General features: G+C 45.1%; 2 protein-coding genes across 3 annotated transcripts; one reads left to right on the top strand and one right to left on the bottom strand.

The window, feature by feature from the left end:
• Positions 1-2,122: 2,122 nt before the first annotated feature.
• LOC117858156 (auxin response factor 7) lies at positions 2,123-7,905 on the top strand. Of its 2 annotated transcripts, XM_034741172.2 has the most exons (15): positions 2,123-2,334; positions 2,426-2,559; positions 3,611-3,726; positions 3,909-4,004; positions 4,113-4,169; positions 4,355-4,507; positions 4,587-4,671; positions 4,889-4,979; positions 5,077-5,241; positions 5,616-5,735; positions 5,824-5,908; positions 6,038-6,206; positions 6,336-6,805; positions 6,883-7,073; positions 7,180-7,905. In XM_034741172.2, exons 2-15 carry the CDS (start codon positions 2,526-2,528, stop codon positions 7,367-7,369), a joined length of 2,022 nt encoding a protein of 673 aa, XP_034597063.1. In that variant the 5' UTR covers positions 2,123-2,334; positions 2,426-2,525; the 3' UTR covers positions 7,370-7,905. The 2 variants fall into 2 exon arrangements, with proteins under 2 accessions (XP_034597063.1, XP_072149649.1); XM_072293548.1 differs by having other exon boundaries at positions 2,123-2,559.
• A 1,167-nt stretch (positions 7,906-9,072) lies between these two features.
• LOC117858177 (RING-H2 finger protein ATL7) lies at positions 9,073-11,987 on the bottom strand. Its single transcript, XM_034741200.2, has 3 exons — positions 10,865-11,987; positions 10,672-10,754; positions 9,073-9,719 (listed from the first exon to the last, which is right to left on the bottom strand). The coding sequence occupies exons 1-3, from the start codon at positions 11,072-11,074 to the stop codon at positions 9,257-9,259; spliced, it is 756 nt and encodes a 251-aa protein (XP_034597091.1). The 5' UTR covers positions 11,075-11,987; the 3' UTR covers positions 9,073-9,256.
• Positions 11,988-13,139: the final 1,152 nt, after the last annotated feature.

Raw genomic sequence — 13,139 nt, forward strand, 5'->3', positions numbered from 1 at the left:
TTTACATGTGTACTCGGTACTTAACAAAATGGAATTTTGAATACATTAAACAACATAAAAAGAGGGCCAACCAACCGGTTTCTATATTATTCTAAAATACCAATAAGTAATAAAACTACACTACCATAAAAGCAAAGTTTTGAGACAATCGCCTTTCAGAAAAAGATTTTGAATAAATTATTCTAGTTGTTCTGATGGGTACACAAAACATATATAGATGGATAACCTGTAAATATTATAGCTGGTTTTTTTTTGTCACAAATTACTCAACAGTACATACTGGAGTTGTTAATCAGTTACTAGAGGTAGCATAATTTTATACCTTCTCATGCCAGCCACCTCTGCATCATATGTTGTTTTGCCAAAGCCACCTGGGCAGTAGTCATTGCTTGCCATCGCCTTACCCTAACTTTGGCTTAGCAAATCAGGATGGAGAATCACTTCACAGAATCAAGAGAAGCTACTTTTTTTAACTCCCAGCCTCTTAGTTCATTTCAGAGAATCACTTTACAAATCAGCAGAGAATCACTTCTCTTTGAAAAACTGTTTGGCAGAGCTCCTGCTGAATTCAGCAAAGAATTAGCTATGCCTAACTAATTATACCACTCTAGATTGCAAGACACCTTTGCTGTGTATGCTCTTTTGCCAAAGCCATCGGGCAATGGCATGGTTCGTTGTCACGTTACCCCAACTACAACCTAGCAAAATTTTCAACTTATTTGATTCGAAGCACAATTTTCCCAAAGCATCATTAGAAAGGACTAACGGCACAATGTGAATGGCATCGTCAACATATATACCACATGAAACATATGAAAAGGAACGCAAACCAAGGGTATTTCAACACGAAACCCAATTGCATGAGGAGATTTTAAGAACCACGCTGGAACATATCACAGAAAGGAGGATGGCATTCGTATTCAAAAGCATATATAGATAGACAACTAAAGGAGCATTAATGTTTTTTCTGATACATTTTACTCAAGCTATTTATCTAGACTATTCAAGTTGTTTATCCACTTTATTAGAGGTATGGTAATTTATATTAGCTCATTTTTTTTGGAAAGAGCTATACATTATAATGCCAACTAATTACATCATTTTGAGATTGCTATACACCTTTGTTGTCTATCTTCTTTTGCCAAAGCCACCCATGCAATGGTCATGGCTCGCCATCACGTCACGCCCAAACTACGACCTAGCAATTTTCAGCTTATTTGATTGGCCGCACAATTCTCCTAAAGCATCATTAGAAAAGGACCAACATGGCAATGTGAATGGCATCATCAACATTTATACCACATGAAATATATGAAAAAGAATGCAAGATGAGGGTCTTTCAAGATGAAACCCATTTGCACGAGGAGATTCCAAGCACCATGCTGTAAGACATCATGGAAAGGAGGGCCCTAACTTTAGAAGCCTAGCCAAGGTTTGCTCTTTCCTCCTTTGTTTTCACCACTGTGATGTGCTACTCTTTACAGGTGGCAGCGGCATGTTTGTGCAATTTTCTCTCTTGACATGTCTCGTGCCTAATTTAGAAGAAGTATATCTTTCTTTTCCACCACATGTACAAGTATATATTCTACCTTTTCGTTAAAATCTATACGAGAGGTTACCGCTTATAAACTATGAAAATGGGCACGACTAGTATCATCCCTATACGACATGCATCAAGAATGAGGTAATATGAGCACACATGCCAGCACCCTAATACTAATAGGTGCCCTTCCAAAAAATTTTAAAGGTCAAGCATGGTAGTGGCCGCAGCAGTGAGAAAGAAGAGCTCACTCATTTCACAAGACGCACTCGGGGGTGTACGCGTAGCCGGCTCCTTGGAGTCCACTGACGGCCGCCGTTACCGTGCACTCACGCCTTTGCTGCGTGCTGCCACTCACCCCGCGGAAAAATCCCCCCGGAAACCCGCGCAAACCGATCTCCAGCAAGAAAGCCGTTTCGAAAAACTGAAGCGAAAAATAGAGAGCCGCTGCAGAGCACGGCGGGGGCCACCCCCACCCGCGGCCGCACCGCGCTGCCCCTCCCTCCGTGTCGCTGCCGCCGCGCTGTCCAACGCTTCTTCGTTCGCGCTATACTACTACCGCTGCTGCTGGCCTGCTGCTAGTAAAAAAACCCAACGCCTCGGCTGCAAGCCAACCAACCCGCCCCGAGCAGCAAAGCACAGGCGCACGAGCTCCCGAGCTCCTCCTCCCGCTCCACGCCTCCTCTCCTCTCCCGCCATCCTCCTCCGCCCGCGCCGCACGCCTTCCCACCCCGCCGAGCCGGGGGAGCCCCGTTCGCATCCCCGCGCGTGCGAGACCGCCCCTGCCGTCGAGAGTAAGATCTCCGGCCGCCGGGCGCCCTCCTCTCCTCTGAATTACGCGGGCTTGGGGCTCTAACGGCTGCCCCGGTGGCGCTGCGCGCGCAGATCTGCGGAGCTCGGCATGGGGTGACCAGATCGGGGCGCGGCTCGGTGCTCTCTAGCTGAATTCCGCTCGGGGGACACTCGTCTCGGAGAGGCCGCGGAGATGGCGAACGCCGGCGCGGGGGCGGGCGGCTCAGGTTCGTTGGCTCCTCCTGCTTCTCTCTCCCTCTGCTTTCTGGGCTTGTGTTGCTTGGACTGGGCCTTTGTGTGCGGTGACTGCTGGGCTGGCGGGTGGATGCTGAATTGCTGGGAGTAGAGGAACGTGGACTTGGGAGGTTTGACTCCCTCTCGTGTCAGGGAGGAGAAGGAAGTACGGACTTCGGTAGAATTTGGGGCGGCTTTGCAATTTGTTCATGAGGGAATGCTTTCTCTTCTTAATTTGTCGTTTACATTGTAGACTGCTATTTTTTGACTGATTCATGGGAGAATTCGCGGTTTGGCTAGTCTGTCTTATTAATTACTGAGCTGACCACTCCCGCTGACTTGTGCATTCAAAATTTCATCCGTGGAATGGGGGGAAGATGTATAATTGTTTTAATTATGGATCTGGAAAACTGATGTCTGTCTTATTAGTAATCGCCCGTGCCTTCCATTGTAAAAGTTTCCCAGGTTACGGTAACAATTGTCCTTATTTCTAGTACAGGTTAGAGGATTGTTTCTTTTGACTGGTTCATTCGACAATTTTGCAATTCTGCAGTAAATTATCTGCGTTGGCCATCTGTTGTTTTCATGCATGTAAATGGGATCTGTGGAATTGGGGGTTTGGGAGGGGAAGATTTAAGATTACGGATCTGTAAAGTGATATTTGTCCAATTGGTAATTGCAGCGCGATCCTTTGTTTTGTTTGGTTTGGTGAACTATTGATTATTATATCACGTAGAAACAATCAAGTATGAAAAATGAAGGATCTGTAAGTATGGTTCTACATTAGGACTGTGTAATTATCTGTTCAATTGATTCATCACAAAAATAGACTTGTTCATGTGAAATTATGAATAGGAAACATATTAAGGATCTGTGTGTATGGTGCTACAGGATTGTGTCATTATTGTTAAATTAATTCATCATAAAAGTAGACTTCTTCTCTGTAAAATTTACAAAATAAAAGGGTTAAAAATCCCTTCAATTGTATGTATGCCTTATTCTCGTGAACATTTCTTCTTAACCAAACCAAATGCCTTTGTGTAGGGGGTGTTAGCGATGCTTTGTTCAGGGAACTATGGCATGCATGTGCTGGGCCATTGGTCACAGTGCCTCGCCAAGGCGAGCTGGTTTACTACTTCCCACAGGGTCATATGGAACAGGTATATCTTATCGTTATGTACCACAATTGAGGAATTGAGTGCTTTTCTGCATACTGTAGCTATCAATATTGTAATAATATTGCTTGCGCCATATATTAGAATGACTGTGGTTTGTTCTGCAGCAATGCAGCTCGTTTTTGTATATCTTGTCATTCAACTGATGACCAAACATCTTTCTATAGCTTGAAGCATCTACAGATCAGCAGCTTGACCAACACTTACCTTTGTTTAATCTACCATCCAAGATCCTGTGCAAGGTGGTAAATGTAGAACTCAGAGTAAGTCCCTCTTTCCTTTTGGTTTGTGTAGTCTCCCTTCATGCAATAGAACCATTTATAGAACTGATATCCTATACTTTTCCTCACTACTTTATCTCTTGAATGCAGGCTGAAACTGATTCCGATGAAGTTTACGCTCAAATTATGCTGCAACCAGAAGCAGATGTGAGTAGGCTCACTTATATATTTTTCTTGTGGATCCCAATCCTCTCATTCTGCTATTTTTTATTTCTTTGTTTGTGCATATAGTACTCTCGCATCATGTCCTTCCTTTCTTGCAATCGATTTCACTAGCTGTATCGCATGGTCAGTATTACATGTGTATGCTCTGACTTATTTTCCTTAATTAGCAAAATGAGCCCACCAGCCCAAATCCTGAGCCACCAGAGCCTGAAAGGTGCAATGTCCATTCCTTCTGCAAGACTTTGACTGCTTCAGACACGAGCACCCATGGTGGGTTCTCTGTCCTCAGGAGGCATGCTGAAGAATGTTTGCCGCAACTGGTTAGCATCATACTGTATACCTTGGTTGTGCGTACCATCTGTGGTATGATTAATTAAGTGGAATGGTTTTTATTTTTAGGATATGAGTCAGAATCCACCGTGGCAAGAACTGGTGGCTAAAGATCTCCATGGAAATGAATGGCATTTCCGTCACATCTTTCGAGGTTGGTTTCTGACCTCAATATACCACTTCAACCTGTTTTAATTTCAGAGTATAACAGTGTTGTTCTAATAGTTTTGATGTGGTGTTCATTTTGAATGAACCTAGTTCCCCTGCTTCAGGAACAGATTTCTGTAATTATTTTGATCCCAAACAGTGATGCTTTTGCAGTGATTTAGGTTGCAATGACTCATGAAACATTATCTGCCGTTTTCTTTTAGGTCAACCAAGGAGGCATTTACTTACAACAGGCTGGAGTGTTTTTGTTAGCTCGAAAAGATTGGTTGCTGGTGATGCATTTATCTTTTTGAGGTGTGTGATAAAAATGCTTGTTGAAGCCTTTCAACTCTTTTGTCTTCTGGCTCTGCTGAGTCTTGGATAAACCTGCTAACTATCCTTCATCTAACAGAGGTGAGAATGGAGAGCTACGAGTTGGGGTAAGGAGGCTCATGAGGCAATTAACTAACATGCCATCATCGGTTATCTCAAGCCACAGCATGCATCTTGGAGTTCTGGCAACTGCATCTCATGCCATCTCCACTGGAACTCTCTTTTCTGTTTTCTACAAACCCAGGTTTGCTTCCTTTTATTTTAAACCTTCTTTTGTGAAATGCTTTCTTTACTCAAGGCATTATCTTTTGTTGGGGTGTCCTATACTTTGTGCACGAACTAACTGTGCTGTTATCAATTATTGATTTTCCTGTGGTGGCGGCTTTAGTGCCTATCCAACTTTACATGTGGGATGGTTTTCTTTGCTCACATGAGTTTTATAGTATTACATTCAATCCCTGTGTCTATATTATGAATGAATGTCATGTACTCATAGCTTTTAGGTGTTGTTTCTTGCACTAAACTTATGTTGTCTGTTAGTTTTGACATGTGGAAATATGCATTCTTTTCAAATATGTGCTAAAGAAACTTATGTTGTCCATCTAATTTGATCCACAGAACAAGTCGATCGGAGTTTGTTGTTAGCGTAAACAAGTACCTTGAAGCTAAGAATCACAAGATGTCTGTCGGTATGAGGTTTAAAATGAGATTTGAGGGTGATGAATCTCCTGAAAGAAGGTATTCTACATTTTATATTCCATATACTGATATTTCATTATAGGTTGCATAGATGCCTCTCATAACCTTCTTCCTTCATGGTTTACAGATTTAGTGGGACAATTATTGGTCTGGGAAGCATGCCAGCTAACTCAACATCTCCGTGGGCTGACTCTGATTGGAGATCTTTGAAGGTAATCAATGTGTTTCTATTTGTGGACATGATTCCATTTTACTTTGCATTTTCAACTGAAATATTTGTTAATTTTACAATTTTGAATGTGTCTTTCCAAGATCTCAGACCATGCTTTTACTGCTGACAGGTCCAATGGGATGAGCCTTCTGCTGTTCTCCGTCCAGATAGAGTTTCACCATGGGAACTGGAACCCCTTGATGCAACTAACATACAGCCACCTCAGCCTCCTCTACGGAACAAGCGTGCACGGCCTCCTGCTTCACCTTCTATTGCTCCAGAACTTCCTCCAGCTTTTGGTATGTGGTTGCTAAGCGGTTCTGCTCAGCTTCTGACAGCATACTTATTGTTGCAAACCTTATCTGTTCTACTGTTCTGCTCACATATTGACTGGCATGCGAAACTAATCTCTTCTATTTCTATCTTAGGTTTTTGGAAATCCCCAGCTGAGCCTACCCATGCTTTCTCATTTTCGGGACTGCAGCGAACTCAGGAATTGTACCATTCAAACCCCAATTCGATCTTTTCGTCACCATTGAATGAAGGATTCAATTCAAAGAATGAGCGTTCTACTCCAACCAACAATCATTTGTACTGGCCAGTTCGAGACATGAGAACTGAATCCTACTCTGCTAGCATTAACAAACCTCCACCTGAAAGGAAGCAAGAATCTGTTACTGCTGGCTGCAGATTGTTTGGTATTGAGATAAGTAATGCGGTATCACCAGTGGTTACTGCTGCTAGTGTTGGTCAAGACCAACCACCTGCTGTCTCAGTAGATGTTGAGTCTGATCAGCTGTCACAGCCATCCCATGCCAACAAAACAGATGCCCCAGCAGCAAGCAGTGAGCGCTCTCCTCATGAGACTGAGAGCCGGCAAGTCAGGAGCTGCACCAAGGTGATACTGGGTTATTAACTTTTCAACCTGTTTCTTGTATGGTGATGCCAGTGTCGTTAATTACTTTGTCCGTGCAGGTAATCATGCAAGGAATGGTGGTTGGCAGGGCAGTGGACTTGACAAGGCTAGATGGGTATGATGATCTTCTCCACAAGTTGGAGGAGATGTTTGATATCCAGGGAGAGCTTTCTGCCAGCCTCAAGAAATGGAAGGTTATTTACATGGATGATGAGGATGATATGATGCTGGTCGGGGATGATCCGTGGCAGTACGTACCCTTGTCCCTTTGCCCTGGATTCTTTAGCGATGGAACTTTTGAAGTCCTTAACTTTGTAATTGATCTAACTTGGAATTTTTTTTCCTTTTCATCGCAGTGAATTTTGCATCATGGTGAAAAAGATATACATTTACTCCTACGAGGAGGCCAAGTCTTTGATTCCCAAGGCAAAGCTGCCGGTCATTGGTGACACCATCAAGCCAAACCCAGACAAATTGTCACCGGAATCTGACATGCCGCAGAGTGACTCAAACAACACCGCTCCAGTTGCCGCCGATAAGGACTGATGGATGCTAACATTGCTCTACCTTTTATTCCCTTTTTGGATGTTTGGGAGGCAATGCCCATGCTCCTGGGACTGCTAAGAGTTATCTGTTTGTTTCTCCGCGGGCCCAAAGGACGTGTTGCCCTGCAATCTGCCTGACTGCCTTGGTTTGGAATGCCTGTGCTGGACCAGCGGTGGTCCTTTGCCAGCAAGGACGACTGGGACGGAATGGCAAGGTAGGCCGCGTGCCGTTCCCTGTGGTACCAACCTGTGTTTTGTTTGCCGTGTTTGGTAGGAGGCATGGTGTATTGCCGGCTGCTGGGTTTTGGAGACTTGCCACTGACTCTGCCGCCGTGTCACCGGCCGTCGGCCGGCGGGCAGCGCCCCTCACCTCACCTTCCAGTAAATAGGAGTTATGTACAACTATTTTGGTAGTAGCAGTAGTAGTGGTATATGTACATCATCAGCGTCTATGTTCCTTGCTACACATATATAGGCATCATCTGTAGCTGCTGTGCTCCCCCCTGCATTATATTCTGCCCCCGGCTTGGTATCGGATACTCTGGTCTGGTGCAAAAATGTCTCTGCTTGCTGTTCCAACGGCAATGCTCTTTTCGGCGCGTGCTGGGTGTCGTGTGCGCTTTCGGTTGGGAACATTGCTGCCTCTGCCCGGCATCTGTGTTTTCTTGGTGGTCTGCCTGCCTGCTGCCCTCGGGCGCAAGGCATCTGTATTCTGTACATACTTGAACTAGTGACTCGTGCCTCATCATTGTAACGCACTAATGCGTGGGGATATCTGGTCTGACGTGACGCTGATGGCCAATGCGCGCTTGAGGCCCTTTCTGCTTTGTGCTTTGCCCGCGAGGAAGAGGCACGCGCCTCGTGGTCGTGATGGACCTGAACCCTGATGCTCCGCCTGCCTACCGGTCTCCATTCCGAAGGAAGCCTCGTTGGAATGATTGCTTCCGGCGTGGCTCGCTTAAAGCCTCGAGCACGAGGGGTCTAGGGCATCTGTTCACGAAAGCAGGGGCTCGGAAAGATTTGAGCGCTTAGACCTGGAACGCAAACATCCGGGCAGCGAGACGGCAGTTTTAGAGGTGAGTGTCAAGAAAAGGAACATCTATATCTATACGGGCAATTTCAGGAGCGACCGAGTGAGGGAGGGGATGGACATTGGGAAATTTCGCGAAACTCAGATGCATCTGATTGTGTGGAACGTGGAAGAGGGAAAATGTAGCCTCTCAAAACGTTGGGATGCCCTTGGAGGTCTCTTAGGAGAGCTGGTGATGCGCTAGTGCCTAGCGCTACCATGTAATCATGTGTGTGCACTACAAGTGCAGAATCAGTTGGATGGTGATGTGGTGATGGCGTGTTGGCGTGCGGCGGTTAGGGTGTTGGTGTCAATGTCACGGTTGTTGTTCTGCGGCTGCTGGGCATAGGCTATGGCCTATTGTGTTTAGCCTCTTTCGGTGTGCACGCTTAACCTTGGTGCGGCGATGCCATTGAGCTAATGATACCATTGCACTGCCTTTTGTGACGCCCCACAAGTGGACAGCTCTTTTTAGACACCATGACAGATGCCTGATGCTTGTGCAGTTATAGCTTATTGGAGCTTCAATGAGCTTTTAGGAGGCTATATAAATTCCAATAAGCATGTCCTATAGCCAAACAATCCTAAGGGTGTTCGAGGATTGTAAGCTTACAACACCAGTATGGTTTACCAAATGAAAAACAGATCACTAGTACTATTTCGGTTATGTTAATTATGTATCAGTAAATATTTCTCCAGAACTGAACTTTTCCTTTTTCCTGGAAAATGGGTAGTACAGCATAATGGTGATCTTTATGTGTTTATCCTTCCTGATCAGCCAAACATACAATGTTACAAGAAATATATCAATGGTCGTCCTTATTTCTTTGCTTTGACGGGCTGGCAGGTTGTGCTCGGTGACCCTTCAGCATCAGCTTGAGGCTCAACGACAGGTTGTGCTCGGTTTGACCCTTCAGCATCAGCTTGAGGCTCAACGACTACCCTGACCGTCAACGATTCGATCATGTCGCTACGTGGTTCTTCAGCCTGACTGCCACCAGCTCCACCTTCTTCGGTCGCCTGATCTTCTTGTGGTGTGTTACCGTCAGCAAGGCCCTCCTGATGGTGTACATTCAGAGATTCCTCTACGGCAGTTTGTGCTTCCAAATCCAGGTCAGTGCTGGTTGCTTTGGGAGCTGGAAGGAGTGAGACTCGACAAAGGGGGCAGGTGGTGTTTTTAGAGAGCCAATGGTCGATGCAATTGATATGAAAAGTATGGCCACAAGGAGGTATTCGCTGAAGCCGTTCATCTGGTTGATAGTCTGCTAGGCAGACAGAGCACCTGGCAACAATGATCAGTTGTTCAGAAGCAAAACACAACTTAACAAAATAGCAATGCAGGGGCAAATGTCAGTAGAAAGAAATGACTCATGTCAAGGGTTAACCAACAAAAAAGGTTGGGCAAAGAGCTAGTCCCAACAATCATACTCTCTCAAAGAAAAGAAAGATAAGGGACCATAACATGGAAAGCTTGCTGTTGTGTTTCTTTCTTCGACAATGTTGAATTGTCTACATATGCTAAGCAATATGCCTCTCGATTAGTGGACAATTTAAATGTACTTTCAATTGATTGTAACAAATTTGCTCCCTGTCACTCCAAATATAAGCCTTTCACACACGTGTTTATATATGCTTCCCCCCCTTGATATCAGAATTGGGGGAACAGACGTCAGGGGAAAAAAATCCTTCAATTTTTTTAGGAAATATTGTCATGAATTTTCCTAATATAGGCTCTATGTATCAAGATGTCCAAAACATCTATTCAGAAGATTGACTCACATGCTACATTCGAACCTAAACTTGCTATTACATACTGATCGCTAAAAGCTAGCACTACCCCAGCTTATATTGAAAAGCTAGCACAACTGTACCGGCTTGTTAAGATTTAGATCTTGTGCCAATGGAAGGATCTCTATTTATTACTGCACATGCATTTTATTATTCTTTTTACTGATGCAATTTGCAAAAGATTTCCAAATTGAACATACTGCTCATCAATTATTACTTAGCGGTGAGTACTACTGGTATGCAGGTTACTGATCTTATTATGCAGAGAGGATGGGATATACTTAAGGCTCAAAAGCACTAGCAATTGAAAATTTCTCTCTACTTGCCAGAATTAGGCTGCTGCCATCCCTTTGAGTTACTTGATAGGTAAAAGAAGCAGAAACTCTGCAAGGAAGCTACTATATCATTATATACTGGATCAAATAGCTTAGAAGTAAATCACTGACTGTGTCTCCCTGATCAAGAAACTCTCTTTGAAGATAACCACCGGCAACATTTCCCGCATCTCCTCCTTCAAACCACACTCCAGCTACAAATGCAGATGTTTAACACAAAACAAATTGAACAATTAGATCCCGAACACACCATCAGCTTGGAGAAATCAACTAACTTATCAGAAGAACATGAAGGCTGACTTACTCTGGGGTTATCTCCCCGTATCAAATTATCTGTCCTCATCCTCAAGGACTGCCAATTGGCCCTGCGCCGCCTCAAGTAGAAGAGGTAGAAGAAGAGAAGCAAGACGAATGTAAAGAAGACAGGCACCGAGAAGATGAAGGCCTGGTACAGCTTGAGCTCAGGCGATTCGGCTGAGCAGTAGTCCGGTGGATCTGGAGAGGTACAAGACATCACGAAACCACAATGCCCTACCGAAAAGTATCCAACACTGTCTTCCACTCTTCCTTTCTTTAGCCCAACTGGTCTCAAAGTTCTGGCGAAACCTTGTTTATTCTAGCAAGGTAAAGAGCTCTACAGAAAAGTGATTGGCGAACACTTGGGACATGGGAGGTGCCAATGAAGCAAAGGGCAACAACACCTACTACAGTACTACGGATAGAACAAGGGTAAGATGTAAAGAAAAACTAGTGATCTCCCAAATTACAACAACCACAGGCTAATCAATTTATACCAGCAGGCGAAAGGAAAAGGGCTCAAGGTCAACTAAACAAGAATAAGCAGCAGTGACGACGGTGTCCTAGCCACTAAACATCACAGGAATTGATGCCGTCAGCCCGTCACTAGCAGGGGATTCTCTCGGCCGTCTAGACTTCGTAGAGCCAAATAAACAAGCTATACACCAGCAACCCCAAGACCTAATTGCTGGAGAAATCTTTGGGGCCGCGAGAGGAAGAACGGAGGACACTACGCGCCGTCCTCGGTCATGGCAGCGAGCAATCCGCAAGGGCCACGACGAAGAGAGGTCTCTGAAGTTAGCAGCATTCAGGAGCTGAGATGAATTGCCTGGCCAACAAAGGACGGATCGCAGCGGGGAACACGGACGGAGGAACCGAGATCAGGGCGGGGGCGGCGAGGGATAGCCGGATAGGGTCGAGGCAACGCTCAGCAGGTTCCGCTGGCAGAAGAGCAGAGCGGATCAGAAGGGTGACGGCGAGAGCAATTGCCGCGCGAATGCGAGAAGCGGCGGCGCGCGGGGGCGGGGAGGGAGTGGGGGCGGCGCGGATCGGGCGGGCTGGAGTGGAGGGAGGAGGGGGAGACGAGCTGGCTGGGTTGCAAAGTATCGAAACGGGAATAGAGAAATGGGGGAGGGCTGGGAGAATGAACGTGGTGAGTTGGCGAAGAGGCCGCACGAGACGTTTGTACGCGCCACTCCACTCTAATCACCTGTTCAGGATAATTGGCAAACGCTCTACTCAAATGGAGTGTACTGCCTCTGTTCTAAATATAAAATCTTTAAATTTGGTGTAAATCAAACTTTGTAAGCTTAACCAAGTTTACACTATGAAAATATATGTCCAATGAATATAATCATGCTTATTTGTCATCGTAGTTATTATTATTTATATAAACATGGTCAATTTATAGTAGCTTAACTTCGAACAATCTCAGGATAGCTCTACTTACACAGTTACATTTATCATTTGGCGCCCCATATGCATTTCCAATTGGATCGCATTCGAGATATCGATTCTCACCTTTGGTATCCTCTATTTCTTCGAATCCAGTAGACTCCTTGCTTAGATTTGGATAATCAATTCATCATTCATCAACCGATGGTTCGAGTAATCAGGGTCTTTCAGGCAGCTTAGTCCTCTCGAATCCATAAATCCTCTGGCCGTCTTCCATTCTCTGTCATTTTCGGTTTAACAGGTGCTTACTGTGCATCGTTTCGCCTGGAGGGGTAAGGCTTGCTACCCCGGAAAGCTACCTCGCCGTTTCGCCGTCCGGACAACACGCGCGGAGCAGATCCAGCCCAACGGCTAGCGAGCATCAAAGTCAACTCCGGCGCCACACCCAGCGAGCATGGACCAAGCTTCTTCTTCTTTTGATAAGCATGGATCAAGCTTTGATTAGTGGAAAAGAAAGCACACCATGCGAGTGGCTCGTGCGATCGTGCCACCTGAACACCATGTTGCTAGATATTTCAGCAACCTTTTGTGGCTGAAGCATTGGGCGTTATCCGTTTCTTCGTGTAGTCTTGTGAAAATTAATCATATTTTTTGTTGTTTTGTGTTTTTTTGCGGTCATAAACCGATTACAAAATGTAACAAAAATACTAAAGCGGCATCTCGTATCATCCTTTCTGAGCGAAAAAAGTAATATCCTTTTCCATCTCGAGCGGATCGCGAATTCGCCCATCATGGGCCCGGCCCTATTACCACCCATGAGGCCCGTTTATTATACGGGCCAAACTGCTCCGACTTCTGTTCAGCAGAAGAAGAAGTGGCCCACAAGT

This window comes from Setaria viridis, chromosome 1 (genome assembly GCF_005286985.2).
Source record: "Setaria viridis chromosome 1, Setaria_viridis_v4.0, whole genome shotgun sequence".
NCBI classification, from domain to species: domain Eukaryota; kingdom Viridiplantae; phylum Streptophyta; class Magnoliopsida; order Poales; family Poaceae; genus Setaria; species Setaria viridis.

What these genes read in the sequence shown, in the direction of transcription:
- LOC117858156 (XM_072293548.1), top strand. Translation starts at nt 2,526, where the DNA reads ATGGCGAACGCCGGCGCGGGGGCGGGCGGCTCAG. An exon ending in TTTCCGTCACATCTTTCGAG is followed by an intron (nt 4,672 to 4,888) that starts GTTGGTTTCTGA and finishes GTTTTCTTTTAG; the next exon opens with GTCAACCAAGGAGGCATTTA. An exon ending in AGAACTTCCTCCAGCTTTTG is followed by an intron (nt 6,207 to 6,335) that starts GTATGTGGTTGC and finishes TTTCTATCTTAG; the next exon opens with GTTTTTGGAAATCCCCAGCT.
- LOC117858177 (XM_034741200.2), bottom strand. Translation starts at nt 11,074, where the DNA reads ATGTCTTGTACCTCTCCAGATCCACCGGACTACTGCTCAGCCGAATCG. An exon ending in TACGGGGAGATAACCCCAGA is followed by an intron (nt 10,755 to 10,864) that starts GTAAGTCAGCCT and finishes CTGCATTTGTAG; the next exon opens with CTGGAGTGTGGTTTGAAGGA. An exon ending in TTCTTGATCAGGGAGACACA is followed by an intron (nt 9,720 to 10,671) that starts GTCAGTGATTTA and finishes CATTGTTGCCAG; the next exon opens with GTGCTCTGTCTGCCTAGCAG.